Source organism: Typopeltis vanoorti, chromosome 16 (genome assembly GCF_054136105.1).
Source record: "Typopeltis vanoorti isolate ZY-2024b chromosome 16, IOZ_Tvanoo_1.0, whole genome shotgun sequence".
NCBI lineage: Eukaryota > Metazoa > Arthropoda > Arachnida > Uropygi > Thelyphonidae > Typopeltis > Typopeltis vanoorti.
In genome coordinates, this window is record NC_143564.1 from 15,259,378 (window position 1) to 15,286,139 (window position 26,762).

At 35.7% G+C, this 26,762-nt stretch overlaps 1 protein-coding gene across 1 annotated transcript in view; it reads right to left on the bottom strand.

The window, feature by feature from the left end:
* Rpn9 (regulatory particle non-ATPase 9) overlaps positions 1–26,762 on the bottom strand; it is a 237,333-nt gene that overhangs the window by 9,406 nt on the left and 201,165 nt on the right. The window contains exon 11 of the mRNA XM_090405989.1: positions 25,544–25,624. Within this exon, the coding sequence (XP_090262115.1) occupies positions 25,544–25,624 (81 nt within the window). The remainder of the gene's footprint in view (positions 1–25,543; positions 25,625–26,762) is intronic.

Sequence of the window (26,762 nt, forward strand, 5' to 3'; positions counted from 1 at the left end):
TGCCAAGGGATAACAAAACAGAAGAACTATTTATTATTTGAATGCACAACTAGTTTCATCTTCTTAGAAGACTTCAACGGGTGCATAGCATGAAAAGAGAAATAGAAAAAATGCACAGTACAAGAGAACAAAAGCTATAAATTAAGTTGTAAATGGATTGTTGATATTTGAAGGAATTCTGGATGCCATAGTGTTGTTCAGCACATTCACGTAGGCATGTTTCTCTACTGAAGAATGACAATCAGAGAGGTTATAACTGAGATTAGTATTAAGGTGGACTAGATGTGGCCAGTCACCGTGGAAGAGACAGGAACCTCACCACGTAACCTTCCATAGCAAGCCATGAAACAGAGAACCATGTCGGATTTAAGCAATAAAGACAAGAAGGAGTAGCCATAGTATTCAACACAAAATACGAGGCTAATCTTCTTGAATGGCAGTCAGTCTCAAGTAGAGTAATGTGGGCAAATATGAGAATGGGGAACTGGACAATGAGACTTATTTGTGCCTATGGTCCCACAGAAGGTTCTACTAAGGTAGAAGTGGAGGAATTTTTTGAGGCTTTAGAAAAAGCAACTGACACAATGAAAAAGGAAAAGTTGGTCCTTGTTGGGGATCTAAATAGTAGAGTAGGAAATGACTGTGAGACATACAAAAATATTTTGGGAAAATTTGGAGAAAAGAGCAAAGCTAATAATAATGGCAAATATCTGTTGGATTTCTGCTCAGGACATGGACTGGTTATTACTAACACCATGTTCCAACATAAAAATGTGCACAAATTCACATGGAGAGAAGAGGCTAGGAATAAGAAAAGTCTCATTGACTATGTTATTGTTGATAGTGATGTTTTCTCCCTGGTGCAGGACACCAGAGTGTACAGAGGATTTGAAATTGGAAGTGATCACTATTTAGTCTTGAGCAGGATAAAATTGAATTTCATATTGAAAAGAATAACATGTAAGAAAGTTTTAAAGCGAATAACAGTTGAGCAGCTCTCAGATGTAAACTGTAGACTAAAATACAGAAATATTATTGAAAAGAAAATGAAAGAGTTTGAGAACAGGAATCAAACCTTGGAGATTCAGTGGCAAACTCTGAAGGAAACATTGATTGATTCTGCCAGAGAGGCATGTGGTGAGGTTGTGTGCAAAGATAAAAAAATCAGAACTCCCTGGTGGACACAGGAAGTTAAAGAGGCAGTGAAGGAAAAGAAGAAAGCATATCAAAAGTTCCTGGCAAATAAATCAGCTTTTACTCTTACAGAATACAGAGACAAATGTAAGAAAGCTAAACAGTGTGTAAAACTAGCTAAACAAAAGTCATGGGAGGACTTTGGCAAGAATATAGAAAATAAATATCAAGAAGGTGGCAAAATATTCTGGAGGTTGTTGAAGAAGCTTAGGAATGGAGGAAAGAGTGCTGTAAAAGGAATTAGAGATGATAAAGGTGAAATGAAAACAGGAGAAAAAGATATCCTTGAAGTATGGAGTAATTACTTTGAAAAACTGCTAAATGAAACAATCAGTGATGACAGCACAGTGATAAAAAACACTGACCAGGCATGCAGTCAGGAATACATATCCATACTTGAAGTAGAAAAAGCCATCAAAGGCTTGAAATGTGGAAAGGCAGCAGGAGTAGATGATATTCGACCAGAAATGCTGAAGTATGGTGGTATAAGAGTCTTACAGTGGCTGCACTGCATAGTTCAGAAAGCCTGGACAGAGGGACGAATTCCCGATGATTGGAGTAGAGCTCTCATAGTACCCATATATAAAAAGGGAAATAAAACTGAATGTGAGAATTACAGAGGTATTTCCCTACTGACTGTTCCTGGCAAGATCTATGCAAGTATACTTGAGAAACGGTTGAGAAGAATTGTGGAAGAAAAGCTCGGTGAAAAACAAGCTGGATTCAGGCCAAATAGAGGCTGTCAGGATCAGATCTTCACTTTACGACAAATAGTCGAGAAAGCATGGGAATATAACAAAGATCTGTATTTAAGTTTTGTCGATTTGGAAAAGGCATATGACAAGGTGCCAAGAGAGAAGCTATTCAATACGCTGCAGTTATATGGTGTCAATGGGGCATTATATCAAGCAATAATTAGTCTTTATTTGAGTTGTGAGTCAGCAGTTAGAATTGAAGGAAGTACAGGAAGATGGTTTAATGTTAAATCTGGCGTGAGACAAGGATGTACATTATCCCCTCTGTTATTCATTATCTATATGGATCACATTATGAAGGAATGTGGTATTAAACCTGATATCAAAATTGGAGATGTTAATGTCAGCTCTTTGCTTTATGCGGATGATGTTATACTTCTAAATAAATCTGTAAGATTCTCTGACTAAATTGAATAGCTGTTGTAATAGATATGGTATGAAGGTCAGCAATAAAAAGACAAAGACAATGAAAATAGGCAGAATCATTGAAAATGTCAACTGTGTTGTGAATGGAGAACCTGTGGAACAAGTAAAACATTTCAGCTACTTAGGCACAATTTTTACTGAAGATGGTAAACTAAATATAGAAATAGACAACAGAATCAGCAAAGCTGGTATCGTGGGAAGTCAATTGAATAAATTCATATGGAATAAGAAAGAAATTAGTCGGAACACTAAATTAGCTGTATACAAGACTGTGTTCAAACCAATTTTAACTTATGGATCTGAGAGCTGGGTCAGAAGTAAAACACTTGACCAAAGACTAGAGACCGCAGATATGAGAGTCCTGAGAAAGATGAGAGGCGTGAACAGATGGCATCAATGGCAATATCATATTAAAAATGAGGATATTAGGAAAGAACTTGACATTGTCAGCATCCAGGAATGCGTTAGCAGAGCTAATCTCAGATGGTATGGTCACTTAAATAGAATGGGAGAGGAAAGATTAGCAAAACAAGTGTTCTCTGCCAGGTTGGCAGGAAAACGACCCAGAGGAAGACCAAGATATAGGTGGATTGATACGGTACAAAGTGCCTTAGACGATAGAAATATAAGATCTGATAATGTTGGAGTCTTGACAAGTAACAGACTGATTTGGAGGAAAATTGTAGATAGGAAGTTAGTAATGATGTAATTTTTTCATGTAGTACTGTCATATCCTGTACACCCCTTGAGGGTACATGGCAGGAATTTGATGATGATGATGATGATGAGACAAGGTTGGACCCTCTGCAACTTTTCTCTTGGAAACATTACGGGGGAAGATGAGAAAGAAACTCAGGAATGTAAGACGGATACTATGAAAATAGTATATGATGAAGACACCTTAAACCCTCCAGGGAGGGTATTGTTACATCCTGAATGAAGCACTTTATTAAAGAAACAATTCATTCAGGATTTAACAAGTCAGAAAAATCAACTGAGAGAAAAAACTTGTAAACAGAAGAAATAAAGTACTAACTGTAAATGGAAATAGAATTACCTCCTTTTAGTAGAATTGTAATACCATGTAAAGAACTTAGTGTATAAATTAGTATTATATGAAATGCATCATGTATACAATGAATGGGTAAATTAGATGTAAACATTAGTTTACATCTAATTCAAACGCACATTCGTTTCCCGGAAGACACCGCTATGATCTCGTGATGTGCTGAAGTTGTCGCGGATGAAGAAAGTAGCGGGCGGGAAAAGATCGCAGAAAGTAGTAAGAGGGCACTATCACAGCTAGTAAGAGGGTGCTAAAAAAAAAGGGGGGGGGTGAAGAGAGAATAAAAATGGTTTGCACCCCTTTCTCAAGACTTTTTTTCGCCTGTTTTGCTGTATGATGATTTGACTTCTCTCGTGGACCGGTGGTTCCTGATGGTGTTTCTTGGCAATAATTCGATATCGGAGGGTGCACTTTTCCCTTCGATGTCTGAATTTCTGCCAGTACTAAAGCGTGAGATGTCGGCATATGCTGCCTTCACTGAAAGTTCTGACGGAATAATATCGCCGACATATATTATGAACCGGCAGCTAGAAACGAGGATGGCCCGAAACAGATCGAGAATAGACGAGGGGAAAACGCTAGGTGTAGAGCATAGTTTAATCTGATGACCATAGTGACCCACCACGTGGACGCAGGCTTATGGATGTATCGAAAGGTAATTCAAACAAAGAAGGACAGTTCAAACAGACCTGGAGATCCTGCCCCAAGAAATGGTAAAGTACAGATTTTGTTGTATAATTACCCAAAATGGGAAAGATCATTGTAGTGTATTAATCAAGTATGGACAGTATTTGAGAACTTTAAGTGATTATTTAGCAGTTATCCAGCTGTTATCCATAAGACAAATTGTTAGGAATGATTATAGATGATTGTGACTAGCTTAATATGCTAGACTAAAATAGTAGGTAGAAAATTGAGTAGAAGTATAATGTGTATATTAAGTGTGTTAAGTCTCTAACTCAAAAGAAGGATTTTTTGTTCATGTATTAGAGTATTAATCAGTTTGAAAAAGTTTGATTTAGCATGTCCTTGAACTAATTGAAAGTGAGATTGGTCTATGTGTATATTATGTCTTTAGATTCCAATATGTTTTTTCTTTTATACCTGAGTTTTGCCTGTGATATGAACCAAAACTACCACTCATTAATCTGAACCATAGCGGGGGGGATTGAAAGAAAGGCATAACATATTATAGAGGTTGCAACTGCAAACCAGAATTTACTTAGCCACAGTAAAACGTTTAATTTGTGAATTTAAGCACTAAATTTATTCACCTATGTGCACCAAAAGTCTGGAAAAGTCTCCCTGAATAAGAGTCCCCTCTATTCTAGGATAATGGCTAGCGCAGCTTTAAAAAATAAATTTGTCAATATCTGAAGAGGAGACGGCCCCAGAAAGAAATTAGAACTTTTGTTTCTTTTAGCAAGGAATGACTTAACAGTCAGGGTAGACACGTCAGTAAAATTAGGAACCTACTAGAGATAAAGAATTTGCTTTCCTTATAGAATGAGCATGTAAGAAGTGATACAGATATTAGAGTCAGGGAAATTTTATAAGTCTTGTAGTTATTGTAGAGAGGTAAATTCATAAAGGAAGTAAATTATTTTAGGAAGTCCAACGACATAAAATGGCACAGACCCGGCAAAGTATCTCCTGATCCTTCATGTCTGAAAACCAAGAATCTTCTCTTAAGGCTTGCAACTTGGAATATAAGGACCTTATATGAAGCTGGGAAGTTAGATAACCTTATACAAGAACTCTAAGCAATGAAAATTGACATTGCTGGTATTAGTAAAGTCAAATGGACTAAATAAACAGAAAGAGCCATTCAATTATATACTCATGTGGAGACAGCCATAGGAATGGAGTAGCATTTGTACTAAAAAATAACATTGAGCAATCTATACTTGGATTTTGGCCCATAAGTGACAGGATAATTGCATTAAAAATTGCAGCTCAACCTTTTAATGGTTTTATTGTCCAAATATATACACCTACTTCTGATTACCCAGATGAAGATGTAGAATGTTTCTATGAAGACATTCAAAACGCACTAAACAATACTAAACCAGATGACATAACTATCGTTATGGGAGATCTAAATGCTAAAGTAGGCTCAGAAAAGATCTCTTCCTGCATGGGAAACCAGGGGCTGGGACATAGAAATTGAAGACGAGAAAGATTAATACAGTTTTGTGAAGAAAGCAATCTGGTAATAGCAAATACTTTATTTAGCCACCCTCCTAGAAGACTTTACACATGGAAAAGTCCCAGAGACAGCTGTAGGAACCAGATTGACTATATAATGATTAAAAAAAGGATTCTGGAATAACATCTTACAAGCCAAAACATACCCAGGAGCTGATATTGGATCAGACCACAACCCTGCAGTCATTAAAGCAGCAATAAAATTAAAGAAAACAATGAAACATATAAACATACAAAAATACGATCTTGGCACCCTTAAAAATCAAGAAATGCAAGATAAATTTTTAAAGGAACTGGCACAATCCACTGCTGTTAATGTTCCTGATTCCACCAAGTATCCTTACCCTAAAGATGAGATGGAGGATAGATGGCAGAAATTTAAAGAGGGCATAAAAAAAGCAGTAAAACAATTAATTCCCAAATTTGAGAAGAAGATGAGTAAACCCTGGATGAATGACAAGATACTGAAAATGATGGAGGAAAGAAACAAAAATCGTCCTGAATACAAGAACTTAAACAAGGAGATCAGGAAAGACTGCAGGATTGCAAAAGAACTATGGCTCAAAAACAAATGCAAGGAAATTGAACTTCTGGACAAAAAGCACAAAACCAGAGAACTTCATGAAAAAGTTAGGTAGCTAACTAGCAAATCTTGCAAAAGGATGCTAACATAAAGTTTTATGAAAAATCAAAATATGGGCTTGCCTTGTTTTCATAATCAGGTTTATCACAATCTATAAAAAAAAAAAAAAGGGAATAAAATTAAATGTCAGAATTACCTGAACACTTAGAGAAACTACAAGATTTATGCAAGCATACTTGAAAAGAGGTTGAGAAAAATTGTGGAAGAGAGGCTCATTGCATTGAAGATACCAGTGGAAACATCCTAACGGAGAAAGACAATATAAGGGATAGATTGGTAGAATATTCAAAGGAACGCTACAATCATGATAGAATAGATAAGCCAATGCAAGAAGATTTGGAGGGCCTACTATTCTTACCTGGGAAGTAACAAATACCATTAGGAAATTGAAACCAGAAAAAGCTCCAGGAATGGATGGAATTATGGCAGAATATCTAAAGGCTTTAGATGATAAGATCACTGACTGACATATGTAACAAAATATATGAAATTGGATACCTGCCAAAAGATTTTAAGCACTCAACGTTTCTACCAATACCTAAAAAATCGAAGACAATCAAATGTGAAAAGTACAGAACAACCAGTCTGATCAGTCAGAGAGCAAAAGTTATGTTACATATCATCCTAGAAAGAAATAAACAAAATCAAAATGGAAATTAATGAAACACAATCTGGTTTTCATGAAAATAAAGGAACTAGAAAAGGACTCTTCAACATTAGAACTATTATAGAAAGATATCTGAAGAAGCAGTCTACTTATTAAATTAAGGGGATAAAAATCCCTTATTATTTTACAGCCAGTATGTGAAACTCTGAGATCGAAAACTACGATCTAAGAGTTTCATGCCGAAGAACTATCGGTGAATCCAAGCGTAAGTGAACACCTGGTAGTACAACACCAAGGCAACTCAAAGCAAAGGTGGAGCAAGCTCCCTCACTATCCTTGATATTTTCTCATAATGTAAAACACAGCTCCTGGGAGATGTAATACTGCCTTACATTATGAGAAGAGGTCTAGCCATTTGGCTTTTTATCGAAGTCTACTTATGTTTTATTGACTACACAAAGGCCTTTGACAATATACAACATGAACAACTAATGAAATGCATCAGAAATTTAGGAGTAGATGGTAAAGATACCAGATTACTGATAAATCTATATTGGGAGCAAACTGCATCAATAAAAATATCAGGAGAAATCTCAGAGGAATTCCCAGTAAAGAAGGGTGTCACACAAGGCTGTGTTCTTTGACGTCATCTGCAAGTGAATGCAGATGACGTCAAAATTTTGCAGGATGATTTGGATAGATTGGAGGTCTGGGCTAAGGAGAATGGATGTCAGTTTAATGTGGCAAAATGTAAGGTTATGCATTTTGGGGTGAAAAGATTGGCGGCAGTTTACTGCATTGGTGGAACCGTGCTCCAGGAAATTGATGAGGCACGAGATTTAGGAGTGTTGGTAGATAAGGAATTGAAATTTAGGGGACACACTGCAAAAGTGACCAAAACAGCTCATCAAATCACTTGGTTGCTGAAGAATACGATGACAAGCAGAGACAAGCAGGTTATTGTTCCTCTGTATCGAGCCTTGATAAGACCCCATCTAGACTACTGTGCTCAGATTTGGTCACCTAGGTTTCTTCTTGATGGGGAGGAGGTGGAGAGGATCCAGAGGCGAGTGACCAAGATGATAGCAGGTCTGTGGAATGAACCGTATGAGAACAGGTTGAGGATTTGTGGGTTGCAAAAATTGGTTGATAGGCAGAGGAGGGGAGATATGATTGAGACATTCAAATTACTGAAGGGTTTCTATAAAATTAATTCAGAAGATATTTTTGAGAACAGGGCTGGTTGTGGGAGGACTAGGGGACATCCATGGAAACTGGGCAAAAGTGTGGTTAGTAAAGGTGTTAGAGCTGGGTTCTTTACTTTTAGAGTAGTGAATGAGTGGAATGCGCTCCCTGAGTCTGTGGTGGATGCTGTGACAGTGAATGAGTTTAAGGCGAGGTATGATAGATACTGTATGAATGTCAAATAGTTGTGATGAATATGATTTGGGGCCTCCCTCGATGAGTCCAATGACTCCCTGGAGTTGCCCGTAATAATAGTAATAATAATAATAGTAATATTGTTTAACCTCTATACTGAAAATATCTTCCAGCAATTAGAAGAATTTAAAGGAGTCAGCATAGGAGGCAATAATATAAACAACTTAAGATATGCAGATGATACAGTACTGCTAGTTGAAAATAAAAAAAATCTTCAAAACCTACTAGAAGAGACGCTGAAGCTAAGTGAAAAATATGGACTTAATTTCAACTTTAAAAAAAAAACCAAAACCATGCTGGTAACCAACAGAAAAAGGGAAAATACCCGATATAAATATAAAGATCAGAGGAAATATTTTAGATCAAGTAGAGAGTTATATATATTTGGGTTAACTAATTACAGAGAGTGGAAAGTGTGATAAGGAAATATTACGAAGAATAGAAATCGCTAGATCAACCTTAATTAGCATGAAAAACATTAACCTCAAGGAAAATTCACACAAAAACAAGAATTAGGCTGTCCAAATGTTATGTATGGTCAACACTGCTATATGGACCAGAAACCTGGAAAATATCAAAATATTGTGAAAATAAACTAAAAGCCTTTGAGATGTGGATCCTCAGAAGAATTCTTAGAGTCCCATGGAATGCCAAAAAAACTAATTTAGAAATATTAGAGATGAGTGGAGAAGATAGGACTCTGAAGAAAAGGAAAACCACCTACCTTGGTCACATACTAAGACATGAATCCTTGTTTTGTGTAGGGATTCATGTCTTAGTATGTGACCAAGGTAGGTGGTTTTCCTTTTCTTAACGGTTTTCAACAGAGTCCTATCTTCTCCAATCATCTCTAATATTTCTAAATTAGTTTTTTTTTGGCATTCCATGGGACTCTAAGAATTCTTCTGAGGATCCACATCTCAAAGGCTTTTAGTTTATTTTCACACTTCTAGAAGGAATGATACAAGGAAAAAGAAGAGGAAGACAAAGAACAGATTGGATGAGAAATATTAAGGACTGGACCTTTTTGTTCTATGAAGAATGCAAAAGAGAAGCACAAAAACCATACATGGTGGAAGCTCATGGTAGTCAACCTCCTGGAAGGAGATGACATCTGACAAGACAAGGACCAGATTGAGAACAATTTCTGTTGATTCAATAATTCTATCAAGCTCATTATAGCATCTAAAAATGTTTTCAGATTTGTTCCAGATCAGGATGAGTGAGAATCTTCATCATCAGGATTAGCAGAATTAAGCACATCATTAGACAGAGCACTGACTAGTTCTTCTGCATGTGAATCTCTTTCACATGTTCTTCCATATGCAACTCAATGGATTTCTCCATTTCACCAAAAGAGGGCACACTGCAGTTACAAAGAGAAAAACTCCTAGATATTTTAGGCTATCAGGTGTACCGAGTAAGGAACGGAGTTTGATTAGAGGAGTAAAAGAAGTGTGAATTTTAAATTTCTTGAGAATTTTAGCTAACTTTGGTGAAATGGAACTGATATACGGTAGAGATATAAAACATTTTACATCGTTACTATCTTCAATATGATGAGCATGTGGATTAAATAGTCTTTTTACAGTAACCATTCTTCTGAAAGGTTATAAGAAGAAACTTTAATCTTTTAGTGATCTCTTCTTCAATGAGGAGGTAGCAAGCAAGTTTACCTAATGTAGTGTTGGATCCTACTTCTTGTCAATCTATACTTTAGATCCGACATTTAGTTATTACGATGTTCTTAACCTAAAAAATAGTTGCTAGTTGATTTCTAATACAAATATAGAGAAAATTTATATTTATAGACTGCGCCACTCTATATCTGAATTAGTTCAAGAATTGAAGATAAATCAACCCTCAACTATTTCTCCTTAATATATATACTGGCCGAGAATATTTAACTTTCTTAATTTACCCGCTTTGGTTCAAATATTTTATGAATGGTGCAGTAAAAGAGATTCAGGCAAAATATAACTTTTGATTAACAAAAACAAACATTTAATTTAGGATCACAATTTATACACATAAGCTCAAATCACTAATTAAAATATTACAAACACTTCAGCTTTTCTGATAATACAGTCATACAAACTCAGGCATTGGTCAGTTATCTGAAATACAGTCTTCATACAGTTCACTTAACATATAATAAAGCTTAATGTCATAAAATTCCAGTTTCAAAATGCAATAAAAATTGCAGTAACACTTCTTCACAAACAACCACTTTTAAATCTATGCTTCAGCTAACCTCCGCAACAGTTACTGTTAATATAGGGATATTCTAGGAAGAAATATACTCATATCTCTGCATAGGAACATTAATGGTTGGAATATTCTTACCGACAATTTTCCTTCTTCATATACTTATGTGCGAACACCTTTTGTAACTGTATACACTTTAATCAATTAACGGCACTCATTAAAAAAAAATCTTCTTAGAAATAACTGGATTAGTTAACTGTCACAATACACACAATCAAACGTTCTTATACAAAGTACTGCTGATCACTTATGAATTAGGTAACACAGTACTTCCTTAACTTTAGGTTTTATATGCACAGTTGTTCATTCCTCCGGCATTCAATTAATTCTTTAGGCACTATAATTCTAAACACTGCCAACGGTAAACTTCAATTTTTACAGCAAGTTTTAGTAACTTTGTACTTTGCTTCAAGGTTCCGTATGTCCTTGAAAGGTCGGCGCTGAAATTAAATCTCAACTCAAGTATCGCTAGTCTATTTAATAGTCTCTCAGCTGTTTTTCGTAGCTATAATTGTTATTCTACAACTTATTAGCTAACTGCTTCTCGACTAGTAGACATAAAATAGTTGCTTGAGTGACTTGCCGACTCTCTATTATCGCACTCTGATTGCCGAATGCTCGATTCCAACCTAATGCCACTCCCTCTCTAATAAATCTCTAATGCTTCCCCTTTCCAGCGTTCCTCGCTTTTTTATATCCGTTCTTCCCGCCTAAATTATTCTCGTGATCTAAATCTCTTTTCAATAAACCTTCTCCTCACGTTGTGTTCCAATTCTCGCGCTCGCTTACTTACATGCGTCTCCATGACAACAAAACAAAATATAATGAAATTGAGCTATTGCATAATGTTAACTTCTACAAACAGGAACAAAATAAGAATATTTACATTTCAATTAATGCACAGTTAAATTATTAAATACAAGTTCTTATAATATTAATATAGTAATAAATAAAATAGCTTAATAATATTTAATACAGTCCTTTCATTATTAATACATATATCTTGATTAAATAATTAAATATTAGACAAAATTAAAGTAGTTATATGAATATTAAATTATAAACAAGTGATTTACATTAAATAATATTTACAAATGTTGCCTTTGCCATGGTGGATTATGTTGGATTCTGAACCAAATAATAATTACTCTAATTTCTTTATGATCAGAATCCAAAAGTAGACATGATGCCACACTTTTAGGCCAGGTAATGAAGAGATTATCTATGAGATTAAAGTTATCTATTGGTATGCATAGATTTTCAGTAAAAAGAGATCTTCAGTTTTTCTGACGCATGAATAACTTTGACATCAAGGAACAGGAGAGAACCGTTAACTTCCAACTCTGAGATAAACTGTATTTATGGGTGTTGATTGTTGATATGGTTCAGGAACTCCTTTTAAAGGAATCTAGTCCATAGCTCCATCAACAGTATGTCTTTTCCATAATCTTGTTTTAATGGGAGGGAGTTGATTGCTATTGCCTCAAAAGGCTTCTAAACATAAATTTGCTAATATAGGAGATAATAATGGTTTAAATAATATGTTTAAAAAGAAAGTAACCAGAATTTACACAATTTGTCATGAGTGACATAACTTTTTTTGATAATTTATCCTTTAAAAGAGTTAAACTTTTGTAGGCACATTAGTAAAGAGGGAAATAACATTGAAACTGGCCATAATTTATTTATTTTTTTAAGATGCATGACTAACAATCTAAACAAAGCATTCTGAATTCTTGAGAAAGGAGGTTGTCATGCCTGTTAAATTTTTTTAAAAATTAACCAAATGTTTTGAATGCTTTTATGTAGGAGAATCAATGCCTTCTATGATAGATCTCAGTGAAGTGTTTTCCGTATGTATTTTAAGCAAACCATATAATCAAGGAATGAGAGATTACCTAATTTGAACAAAGAGACAATCTTATCTAGGAAATTCTATGGTGATTCCCAGGAGATTACAACAATTATAAAGTTTATGAGCTCAAACTCTTGAAAGAATTGAATAAGTGTCTGTTTGAAGTAATTGAAATGTTTTTTTTCTTGTAATCTTCAGTATTCTAAGATGATACTCTTGTTACCCTTGTCTGCTGGAAGAATTATATCTTTATTTTTCTATAGATTTTTTTTACAACTTGATGTTCTACCATAGTAACATTAGCTATTGGTGATTTTGCATTGTTGATTATGAAGATAAATTCCATACAAAGTACACTACTTGGAAAGAAGTCAACAGATGCCATAGTGTGAGGATCAAACAGCCATGGCACCCACCTTAACATGTAGGACCTCCTTTCAGAGTGGTCACTGCAGCAAACCTATGAGGCATATAGGGTTCAAAGGGGATAAAGAAGCTGTGGAAAGGGTGCAAAGAAGAGTTACAAAGATTATATCTGAATTATGGGATTTAGATTATGAGGGCATATTGTCAGTATGTGGATTACAGACTCTGGTTAATAGGAGAAAGAGTGGTGATATGATAGAGGTCTATAAACTTTTGAATGGGTGTTATAGGATATTGTCTGATGAAATTTTTCATTATATGGAAGATGGGGAGAGAACATGGAGGCATCCATGGAAGTTAAGTTTGTTTACAGTCAAGAAAGGGGGCAGGGGTTAAGAGCTAGGTTTTTCTCTCACAGAGCAGTGAGTGAGTGCATCTAGTGTAAATGAATTGAAAAGAAGGTATGACAGCTGGATTGGGTGATTTATAGCTTCTTCGATGAGTCCTTGACTCCCTGTAGGTCTCAGATAATAATAATAGTAAAATAAGAATGGGAACAGATTACTTGAATAATCCAAGTGTAATTCCAGTTCCTTGAAGTTTCACGACGTATTTCAAATTCTTCTGGAATATAATTATCACTTCAGCATACATTTGCTGCAGTTCCTTATTTTTTTGATGACAATGTTCTTTACTTCCTATAGTTTCTGCTTATAATCCTGGCAATTCTCTTTACTTTGCCACTAACTCCCTCTATCGATGAACTCCCCTTTCAGCAATGAAGACAACCTTTGTCGATAATGAATGCCTTCCCTGTTGACAAACACATTTGTCATCTCTGCTTCTTACCATCAAGTTCTTTGTGACCTCTGTGACAATTCTTGGTGTTCCAAAGGCCATATACCTTGTGTGCATGCTCATTTCCCAAGATTCACAGTGACAACACATCACACACATATTATGCTGACAGCTTTTATACAAAAAGTTTTATATCTTGTGCTCATGCTTGTTTCCCGATATTCACAGTGCAAACTTGCATTACACAGATATCATGCTGATATTGCAGCTCTTATGTCACAAATTTGAGTAACACATAATTTGTATTTTGAATACAATTTACATACTGAAACATATTTCTCATAAATTTTTTTTTTTTCACAAAAAAAATTTTAAAAATGAACATACTACATAAAACATCTATGTGAGATTTTATACTTCATTGTGTTTTTGCAATATTGTCTACCTCTAATATCTAGTTTCTAAGAGTGCTTTTGTATCCAAACAATGGGTTGTATGGCAGTCTGGTGAATGCTGTATAGATCCTCCCACTGTAGGCGAAAAATAGTTGGCCATGCATGATGGTCTGGCAGGGATTTTATTTTGGTAACGTATAGCAGAAATAGCTGTTGAAGTCCAAATGAAAAAGGTGGTTCATATGCCTTGACATATAGACTAGAGATTGGTGAAGTTAAAAATGCTCCAGTTGCAATTTTTATGGCTTGATGTAGATAGAGTCCAAACATTACAGAGTTCTCTCTCTCTGGCAGAACTTGAGACTCATAATCAATTTTCCACACTAAAAGGTGGAAAACAGGGTGCAAAGAATTTTCATTGTGTTCTAAGAACCTGGTTTCTGTCACAACTGGGATTAATGTTTGTCCTAGTCAGAGTTTTGGATTAGGATGAATACAGTTTGTATACATTTTTGCTGCAGACCAAAATGTATACAAACTGTATTCTATACAAACTGGCTTCTGCAAACTGAACCGATTCACAAACACGTATTTTGAAAGATGATCAATAGCTTGCTGCAGCTATTTCTCCATGATCCTCAAATTATGTGAATGACAGAAGAAGGTAATAGAGAGCATTAATTACAGTTGTGGGAAGTTGTTTGGTTATTGAGTTGAGTTTACTGCCAAAAGCATGACACACAAAACTGAACCATGTGGGACTCTCTCTTTGGCATGCAGTCAAGAGAGACTGGTCCTCATTCGGAATTCGAAGATTTGGTTGGATAAAAAGAGGGAGATTCCCTCAAGACCACAAATTGTGTCTTTCAGTATTTCAAATCTCCAAGCAGTGCTGTATGCTTTTTCCATATCAAAGAAAACTGATAAATGCTTATGTTTTAGGAAGGCACTTCTGATAGATGCTTCAAGTCAGACTAGATGATCAACTATTGAATGATATTTGCTGAAGCCAGGTGTCATTTGTGGGAAAAAAAAAAAAAAAAAGTTTGTTTCTCTCCAAAAATCATAACAGATGACAGTCATTTTATCAGAATCTTGCACAAGGCTGATCAATGGTTTATTAGGGATTTTGGATCTTTCCCTGGCTTAGAAAGAATGGCAATAATAATTGCCTTTTGACAGGTATTCAGAGACATGTTCTCACAGAAAATTCTATTGAATAGGTACAGGAGTTGATCCATGGAAAATGGCAACAGACGCTTGATTATCTCATAATGGATGTTATCTGGTCCAAGAGCAGTTTGGCAACGTTTAAGTAAAACAGCTTTCATTTCTTGTTTGGTGAATAGCTTGTTGTAGCCTTACATGCTGATCGAAGATAACAGAATTTGTTTTTTTCTGTTTTACTTTTGGACAAGAAATTCAGGGAGAGAAGATTATGATGCTAATGTTTTGGCAAAAATCTCCCTGAAATATTGGGAGTTGCTGATGGGTCAGGAATTTCTCAAACTGTGTTCAAGGATCTGATCTGAAATCTGAAAACTGAAAACAAATCTGAAAACAAACCCAAACTCAACATCACCAGAGTTAAAGATCGGTACTATCAACGTAAGAAGCCTGAATGGCAAAGAAATGGAGCTAGCTGAGGAATTAGATAAGTACCAGATCGACATAATAGGGGTGACTGAAACAAAAAAGACCAAAACTGGTGAGATCTTTCTGAGCAATAAATACAAAATGTTATATTCAGGCAATAACAATCAAGGAAAAGAAGGAGTAGCCATAGTATTCAACACAAAATACGAGGCTAATCTTCTTGAATGGCAGTCAGTCTCAAGTAGAGTAATGTGGGCAAATATGAGAATGGGGAACTGGACAATGAGACTTATTTGTGCCTATGGTCCCACAGAAGGTTCTACTAAGGTAGAAGTGGAGGAATTTTTTGAGGCTTTAGAAAAAGCAACTGACACAATGAAAAAGGAAAAGTTGGTCCTTGTTGGGGATCTAAATAGTAGAGTAGGAAATGATTGTGAGACATACAAAAATATTTTGGGAAAATTTGGAGAAAAGAGCAAAGCTAATAATAATGGCAAATATCTGTTGGATTTCTGCTCAGGACATGGACTGGTTATTACTAACACCATGTTCCAACATAAAAATGTGCACAAATTCACATGGAGAGAAGAGGCTAGGAATAAGAAAAGTCTCATTGACTATGTTATTGTTGATAGTGATGTTTTCTCCCTGGTGCAGGACACCAGAGTGTACAGAGGATTTGAAATTGGAAGTGATCACTATTTAGTCTTGAGCAGGATAAAATTGAATTTCATATTGAAAAGAATAACATGTAAGAAAGTTTTAAAGCGAATAAAAGTTGAGCAGCTCTCAGATGTAAACTGTAGACTAAAATACAGAAATATTATTGAAAAGAAAATGAAAGAGTTTGAGAACAGGAATCAAACCTTGGAGATTCAGTGGCAAACTCTGAAGGAAACATTGATTGATTCTGCCAGAGAGGCATGTGGTGAGGTTGTGTGCAAAGATAAAAAAATCAGAACTCCCTGGTGGACACAGGAAGTTAAAGAGGCAGTGAAGGAAAAGAAGAAAGCATATCAAAAGTTCCTGGCAAATAAATCAGCTTTTACTCTTACAGAATACAGAGACAAATGTAAGAAAGCTAAACAGTGTGTAAAACTAGCTAAACAAAAGTCATGGGAGGACTTTGGCAAGAATATAGAAAATAAATATCAAGAAGGTGGCAAAATATTCTGGAGGTTGTTGAAGAAGCTTAGGAATGGAGGAAAGAGTGCTGTAAAAGGAATTAGAGATGATAAAGGTGAAATGAAAACAGGAGAAAAAGATATCCTTGAAGTATGGAGTAATTACTTTGAAAAACTGCTAAATGAAACAATCAGTGATGACAGCACAGTGATAAAAAACACTGACCAGGCATGCAGTCAGGAATACATATCCATACTTGAAGTAGAAAAAGCCATCAAAGGCTTGAAATGTGGAAAGGCAGCAGGAGTAGATGATATTCGACCAGAAATGCTGAAGTATGGTGGTATAAGAGTCTTACAGTGGCTGCACTGCATAGTTCAGAAAGCCTGGACAGAGGGACGAATTCCCGATGATTGGAGTAGAGCTCTCATAGTACCCATATATAAAAAGGGAAATAAAACTGAATGTGAGAATTACAGAGGTATTTCCCTACTGAGTGTTCCTGGCAAGATCTATGCAAGTATACTTGAGAAACGGTTGAGAAGAATTGTGGAAGAAAAGCTTGGTGAAGAACAAGCTGGATTCAGGCCAAATAGAGGCTGTCAGGATCAGATCTTCACTTTACGACAAATAGTCGAGAAAGCATGGGAATATAACAAAGATCTGTATTTAAGTTTTGTCGATTTGGAAAAGGCATATGACAAGGTGCCAAGAGAGAAGCTATTCAATACGCTGCAGTTATATGGTGTCAATGGGGCATTATATCAAGCAATAATTAGTCTTTATTTGAGTTGTGAGTCAGCAGTTAGAATTGAAGGAAGTACAGGAAGATGGTTTAATGTTAAATCTGGCGTGAGACAAGGATGTACATTATCCCCTCTGTTATTCATTATCTATATGGATCACATTATGAAGGAATGTGGTATTAAACCTGATATCAAAATTGGAGATGTTAATGTCAGCTCTTTGCTTTATGCGGATGATGTTATACTTCTAAATAAATCTGTAAGATTCTCTGACTAAATTGAATAGCTGTTGTAATAGATATGGTATGAAGGTCAGCAATAAAAAGACAAAGACAATGAAAATAGGCAGAATCATTGAAAATGTCAACTGTGTTGTGAATGGAGAACCTGTGAAACAAGTAAAACATTTCAGCTATTTAGGCACAATTTTTACTGAAGATGGTAAACTAAATATAGAAATAGACAACAGAATCAGCAAAGCTGGTATCATGGGAAGTCAACTGAATAAATTCATATGGAATAAGAAAGAAATTAGTCGGAACACTAAATTAGCTGTATACAAGACTGTGTTCAAACCAGTTTTAACTTATGGATCTGAGAGCTGGGTCAGAAGTAAAACACTTGACCAAAGACTAGAGACCGCAGATATGAGAGTCCTGAGAAAGATTAGAGGCGTGAACAGATGGCATCAATGGCAATATCATATTAAAAATGAGGATATTAGGAAAGAACTTGACATTGTCAGCATCCAGGAATGCGTTAGCAGAGCTAATCTCAGATGGTATGGTCACTTAAATAGAATGGGAGAGGAAAGATTAGCAAAACAAGTATTCTCTGCCAGGTTGTCAGGAAAACGACCCAGAGGAAGACCAATATATAGGTGGATTGATACGGTACAAAGTGCCTTAGATGATAGAAATATAAGATCTGATAATGTTGGAGTCATGACAAGTAACAGACTGATTTGGAGGAAAATTGTAGATAGGAAGTTAGTAATGATGTAATTTTTTCATGTAGTACTGACATATCCTGTACACCCCTTGAGGGTACATGGCAGGAATTTGATGATGATGATGATGGTGTTCAAGGATGGAAAGTGGACAAGTGGTATAACTTGTCCTTCATTTTCTGGATTTTATTCCACACTTCTTTGCTGTTTATTGCACTTGTTATAGAAAATCTGAGTTGGATCCAGATTCCTTTTAGTTCTGACAATGGACAAGTCCTGCTAGTTTATTTAATGGTATTGATTCACAACACAGAATGATGAGATAATAATTAATATTTAGTTAAAATTAGTGATATTTCGCTAGTATTATAAAAATCTGAAGATGCATCTTCAGAGTACAAAAACAGTTTGTCACAGTACACAAACAATTTAGTATATTCAAAGTACAAGAACAGTTTGTCAGTATACACAAAACAGCAACAATTTAGTATAACAGTGGGACTAGTTTAAAAAAATTGCAAACAGACAACAAAAGGAACTAATTAGCCATCTATTGTTGGTAAGAGAGAGAGAGAGAGAACAAGAATTAATTAATTAATCTTAAAATGAGTAGCTACTTAGTTTGAGAACTGCTACTTAGTTATTCACAAAATGAAAAACTGTGGCATGCACAGGGTCAATACTTAAAAGTATAGTTATCAACAACTATATTAATATTATAATATAAATTTAATATTATAACTATGTTTAACATAGTTATATTATAACTATGTTAAAAATATATTTATTAAAAAGCAGATAAGGTTAATTAATGCCATTCAAGTCCTCAACATTAGTGAGCAAAATAAAATTAACATCTTATTTAAGATTACACTAATCATATGCTTTTGGGCTATGACCCCCACTAACTCTCAGAAAAAAAAACCCAAAGAATTACACCTGCTTCTTAAAGTAACTAAAAAACTCAAACTTTTTAGTTATGGATTACCAAAAATCCAAAAACTAAATTCCTTCTTCAATTGAGAGATGGATAGGTTGGTTGTTTGGTAAAAAAAAATCTTACTCATTTCAATTTTTCCAACCAAAATCCAAGTTTGATATTTTATTGGTCTCTTTCACCAATTTACCTCTCAGTCACCTTAGTAATTGAACAAAAGTAGCTGGTTGGGGAAGGGATGGAGGGAGTATCTAACATTACAGGTATCTAGAATTATGCCATCCATGCTTGTTATTTCAACTAAGAAGAACAAAATATATAAAAGGCACTGGTATGGTTCTTCCCACTCGCCTTCCCTTGCCAATTTCTGCATTGGACAAGCTAAAACATCTGCTTGAAACTACTTTTAAATCTTCACTTGGTTAAGATTGCTGATGTAATACACTAGATATTGCTTCTTGCCCTCAATAATCAACATCCCAGAATGTAAGCTACTAAAGATAAAGCAAATATCATTAGTAGTTGCCCTTTGTCTTCTTATGAGCATCCTTTCTTTCACATTGAATAATATAAGCACGTAAACACAAGAAAGATATTTAATTAAGCAAATATTTCGGTCTGGAAATATCAGACCATCTTCAGTGGCACTACAAGAACAGTTAAAAAAAAAAAAATACAAGGTGGAATACTCACAATAGATCGTTTAAAAATAGAACAAGCCACATGATGTTATATCACTAAGTATTAAAATTGTAGTAGTAAGACTTATACGTTGGTTAGACATAACTGGTAATTAATTTACGGAATTAACAACGCATATGAAGTATTTAATTAAAGATAACTTTAATGAATCACTTCTATATTTCGATTGCCATCTTCAGGAACATAAAGATATGGTACGTGCAATAAGGAACTAACAAAGCAAATGAGGAAGAATGTAAGAAACTAATTTTGTTCCTAAAGTCCTAATGGTGCCCTCTTGCGGGCTAATTTGGTAGTCTTGGCAGTTGGGCTGAAGTTCTCATAATGAAAGTCTCCCAAATTTGGGGCAGTTTCATGCACCCAAATTTGTTGAGGTTAGGAACGTTTTTTAGAGCTGCTGAAGATTCTTTGAATAATCTTTCGTATTTAAACTTGCTGCGATGGATTATTTTTGTTTTCTTCCAACGAATTTTATGGTGGGTATCTAAGGCATGGTCTGCCAACCCAGAGCGGCTGTACTGGTGAAACCGGATGTAGTCTTGGTGTTCTGAAATCCTGATATTTGTTGTTCTGCCTGTTTGGCCAAAGTAGGACAATTTGCAGCTGCAAGGGACCTGGTATACACCAGGTAGGTCTAGGGGAAGTGGTTGGTCTTTGGTAGAGCGGATAAGGGATGCCAACTTTTTATATGGTCTGTAACAGGAAGTAAGGTCATATTTTTTGAGGATATTAGTTATTTTTTCAGAGGTGCCCTGGATGTAGGGGATAGTGATAGATTTGGTGTAGTCTTTATTGTGGAGGGGGGGAGGGGGGTTGTGGTTTACAGGTTTTAATATTTTTTGGATTTTTTTGGGGTTATAGCCATTGGCTAAGAAAGTGTTGAGGATGTGGTTTAGTTCCATAGTCAGGGCCTTGTCATCTGAGCAGATTAATTTTGCCCTGTTATATAGTGTTTTTATCACCCCATATTGTTGTGAGGGGGGGGGGATTGCTGGTGAATGTATCTGCCAGTGTGGGTGGGTTTTCTGTAAACAGAGAAAACCAAAGATCCATCAAGCTGGCGGGTGATTAAAGTGTCTAGGAAGGGGAGGGTGTTGTTTTCCTCTTTTTCTAAGGTGAACTGGATTCTGGGATGTTGGTTGTTTAAGTGTGTTAGGAAGGAGTGGAGTGTGTCTGAGCCATGTGGCCAAATAGCAAACACATCATCCACATAACGAAGCCAAATAGTGGGTTTTTGTGGGGCGGAGTTTAAGGCTTTCTCTTCAAATGTCTCCATAAAGAAATTGGGCGGGGAAAGTGGTGAACCCATGGCTGTCCCCTCTATCTGTTTGTAGAACTTTCCTTGCCAAACGAAATAGCCTGAGTTCATTGTGAACTGAAATAGGGCTGAGATATCGGGAGGAAACTTGGCTTGGATGAGCTCAAGGGTTTCTTTGAGTGGGACATTAGTGAATAGGGAGGAGACGTCAAAACTGACCATTATGTCAGTGTGTTGGAGTGTGAGGTTTTCTATACTGGCTTTAAAGTGGGCTGAGTTTTTTATGTGTGATGGTGTGTTGCCAGTGTAGTGTGTGAGCGTTTTGGCTAAATGTTTGGCTAATTTATGTGTGGGGGAATCAATGCCATCCACTATGGGACGCAATGGCACATTTTGTTTATGTATTTTTGGGAGTCCATATAATCGGGGGGGGTCTAGAGTTATAAGGTTTAAGTTTGTTGGTGACTTCCACAGGCCAAGAAGTGACCTTCTTAAGGAGTCTGTGGATAGTTCTAATCTGAGAGTTGGTCGGATTATATTCAATGGGGAGGTAAGTAGTACGGTCTCGTATTAAAGAATTTAGCTTACCTTTGTAGTCTTTTTGATTGAGTACCACAGTGGCGCTTCCCTTATCAGCTTTGGTGATTACTATTTTTTTGTTGTTTTTTAATTCTTGTAGGGCTGTATATTCGTTTTTGGATAAGTTGGATTTTGGAGGTTTGGCTTTAGTGAGAACACCGACTACATCCAGTCTCACGTTGTTGGCGATATGGTTAGGCAGGTTGCGAATTCTACGCTCTATTTGGATCATGATTTCTTCAGCAGGTATCCTTTTTGGAGCTAGGGCGAAATTGTGACCACGTGAAAGTGCGGTGAGTGCTTCAGGCTTTAAAACTGCCGACGAGAGGTTGACTACTGTGTTAAGTGGTGGCTGGGGTACAGAAGTAGAAGTCTTTGTCAGGTTTTCGTATTTTTTCACGTGCCGACTACGTATTTTTTCGAATTCCTTTCTTGCCGATGTGCATGAGATGTCATAAAGTATAGACCATAGATCAAGGCCGAGTGTGTTAGAAAGCTCTTCCTCTAGCGCCCGTAAGGTTTTGTTTTCGTCGGCAAGGAGAACGCGCGTCGCGGTAATTTGTTCTCTTAACAGGGCGAAGCTAGTGCGGTTATAAATGCGTAGAGCTTTCTCGGAAGTGAAACGGTGCTTCAATTTGACACAGTTGGGGATCACTTTGTTATCCCGGCAGCGTTTTAGGAACGTCAGACGATTTATTTGCCTTGATATCTTCAACCTCAATTTGCCGTATTGACGGGCCTTTCGTGCGATTGCATCTCCGTGGATGATCATGATTCTAGTAGTAAGACTTATACGTTGGTTAGACATAACTGGTAATTAATTTACGGAATTAACAACGCATATGAAGTATTTAATTAAAGATAACTTTAATGAATCACTTCTATATTTCGGCAATGTCACATTGCCATCTTCAGGAACATAAAGATATGGTACGTGCAATAAGGAACTAACAAAGCAAATGAGGAAGAATGTAAGAAACTAATTTTGTTCCTAAAGTCCTAATGGTGCCCTCTTGCGGGCTAATTTGGTAGTCTTGGCAGTTGGGCTGAAGTTCTCATAATGAAAGTCTCCCAAATTTGGGGCAGTTTCATGCACCCAAATTTGTTGAGGTTAGGAACGTTTTTTAGAGCTGCTGAAGATTCTTTGAATAATCTTTTGTATTTAAACTTGCTGCGATGGATTATTTTTGTTTTCTTCCAACGAATTTTATGGTGGGTATCTAAGGCATGGTCTGCCAACCCAGAGCGGCTGTACTGGTGAAACCGGATGTAGTCTTGGTGTTCTGAAATCCTGATATTTGTTGTTCTGCCTGTTTGGCCAAAGTAGGACAATTTGCAGCTGCAAGGGACCTGGTATACACCAGGTAGGTCTAGGGGAAGTGGTTGGTCTTTGGTAGAGCGGATAAGGGATGCCAACTTTTTATATGGTCTGTAACAGGAAGTAAGGTCATATTTTTTGAGGATATTAGTTATTTTTTCAGAGGTGCCCTGGATGTAGGGGATAGTGATAGATTTGGTGTAGTCTTTATTGTGGAGGGGGGGAGAGGGGTTGTGGTTTACAGGTTTTAGTATTTTTTGGATTTTTTTGGGGTTATAGCCATTGGCTAAGAAAGTGTTGAGGATGTGGTTTAGTTCCAGTCAGGGCCTTGTCATCTGAGCAGATTAATTTTGCCCTGTTATATAGTGTTTTTATCACCCCATATTGGGAGACTTTCATTATGAGAACTTCAGCCCAACTGCCAAGTCTACCAAATTAGCCCGCAAGAGGGCACCATTAGGACTTTAGGAACAAAATTAGTTTCTTACATTCTTCCTCATTTGCTTTGTTAGTTCCTTATTGCACGTACCATATCTTTATGTTCCTGAAGATGGCAATGTGACATTGCCGAAATATAGAAGTGATTCATTAAAGTTATCTTTAATTAAATACTTCATATGCGTTGTTAATTCCGTAAATTAATTACCAACTAAGTATTAAAGGGAATATTTTTAAGCAGAGACATGATTGAAATAAAGATATTAATGAGTTATCCTGATTAGACTTTCCCAGATTTTTGATATAGATATACAGCCATTCTGATTCAGGTTGGGATGATGGAGTAAGGCCTCTATGCTTTCTTTGAATAAAAGTTCAAATTTATAATGGGATCTATGTAAGAGGCGAGTTTTTGACCAAAGGATGTTGTGGTTAGTTTCAATCCCGTGCTGAGCCAATCCAGATTTTTCAGGTTTGTTGTGATGAATGGAGGATTGATGTTCTTGGATTCGTTATTTCAATCATGTCTCTGCTTAAAAATATTCCCTTTAATACTTAGTGATATAACATCACGCGGCTTGTTCTATTTTTAAATGATCTATTGTTAGTATTCCACCTTGTATTTTTTTTTTTTTTTTTTTAACTGTTCTTGTAGTGCCACTGAAGATGGTCTGCTATTTCCAGACCGAAATATTTGCTTAATTAAATATCTTTCTTGAGTTTACATGCTTATATTATTCAGTCTTTATGTCACAAGTATCCTTAAAACGTAAAATTTCTTTCACATTATACGGAAAACCTACTTATACAAGTACATCAATTCACACAATCTCCTCCCCATGTTTTATAACACCAGTAATATGGTATTATAAACCACTAGGTGATGAAGCTCAGTCTTTATTGTAACCAAACATCACTAATAGTTCAACTTTGCCATATCTGCCACAACTTATCTAATGGTTATAATTACAACATAACCATCATAAACATAATGAACACAATACTTCATTTTCCTTCCACCATGACCCTTCTCTACAAACAATAACAGCAATGCTATCATTAGTAACTATTTCTATGGCACCTTAGGAGAGGAGGAGGAGGGGGGGGGAGAAGCCACAGCTTTAAAGAAATATAATCTCTCTACTGCTTCAAACTCCATGGGAAGCTAGATATCCTAATCCACTACCCAAAGACTAACTTCCTCTCCTCTGAGTACTAGGTATATATCAAGTTCCTTGCTCTTGCAAATTGTCCTATTATGGACGGACAGAAATATCTGCCAACATCTTTCAAATCTTCTTGGCAGATGCTAGCTAAAATTATGGACATACAAACCAGAATCAAAAAATACAGAAAAATTAAGGCAATTCTTGGCAGCAAATACAAACAAGATTTTTCTGGAATAGCAACTGCTCTTAAAAAAATAAATAAATTCATTAATTATAGTTGCATAAAACTCCCCAAGGTATGGGGGAGAGACCAACATTCTTTGGTCATCTACTCAACAAACATGGCTTCTTATTAGCACTAGGAGAGGGCATACGTGCAAGAAATTTAGGTTTTAAGTCTGTTTTCACTTTGTTTGTGTTACCTGTCTGCATGTTATAGGTTTTCATTCAGTATCCATGATGTCTCTGACAGAAGTATAATACTGGAGTTATTAAAATATAATTAATTTCTGTGTAATATCTACATTACACTAAATCCAAAATGAATGAACTTCAACCAGAACAAGCCTAATTACATGCAGGTTACAATCAGTAAACTTAAATTAATGAGTTATGAAATAGGAAGGAAATGTACAAATAACTAAAAACATTCTTGAATACTGATAAAAGACACAGACACAAACATAAATTTTATTAAAAAATTACTTGATTTTCTGGAAGTTGTGCTTCAGTTGCAATTTCATTAAAGGTAAGTAATCTATGATTTCCTGGTCGTTTGAAGGTCATCTGTAAAGAAGGAGAAAAGATAGCAGTGAAACAATTATTTGAATCATTTCAAAATTATTTTGCATATACCCTTTATCTGATCTGTTTTTAAAAGGTACTCATAAACCAACTCCCAAAGAAATAAAATTTAATAACACACTAGTATACCTTAATAACATGAAATCAACCAGAAAACCGATTATTTTCCTTGTTCCAACAACGATTCTGCATCTTCCCACCCTCACTACCTTCTCAATATGTGCTGAGTTTAATGCATTGTTCTTATAACATCACCTATAACAGTGATGGCAAACCTATGACACGTGTGTCAGCACTGACACACTTGAGGGTTTCAGGTGACACACCTTGGATGTTGAAAAATATTGGTATTCTGATGAAAAAACTGCAATAAATCATGTAAGATCGCTCTCAGTTAAGGCAAAGGTAGGTTTGTTCATTGAAAGAACTTTCTACCAGTAGTCAGCAACAGAAAAGTCATTAAATGTAATGTTTGTAATTTCAATTTATTAAATTAATTATAAAATCTATGAATTCATATTATACATCAATGTCCTATTAAATAAATAGCCTAATATGATATGTATAAGTCACCATCTATGCTTATGTAGTTACATTTATAATGCATGTATGCAAGTGGCACATCATCAACGTCAATATTTAAAAAAAAAAAAAACCTGGGTAAAAAGGTTCGCCATCACTGACCTATAAGTACATATGAACTATATCTGTGACTGGTCGTGCAAGTATTAATGTTTTTGTTTGGGATTCACTGGAAAAACCAAAAATCCTATTACAGAAATCAATTATGGTTTCAAAGATTGTTTTCAGAAAATCTTGTGAAGCCTTATCCATTTCTTCTCTGAGTGAAAATGAATGTATGCTGTTATCTAAGTTTTGGGAAACTGCTTCTTTACATTCCCAAATAACCTCAATTTTGTAATAAATAATCATCATCATGATGAGATTGGAATCATGTTAAAAGATTAATTCTAGCTATTTTTAATACCCCATCACACATTTTATCAGCTTCAAACTATAATACTATTAACATACCTTTTAATCAATTTTTTTTTTTCTGTTATGCAACTGACTGCTATTAACATTCATAATAATTGATTCATCAATAATTTGCTTCGAT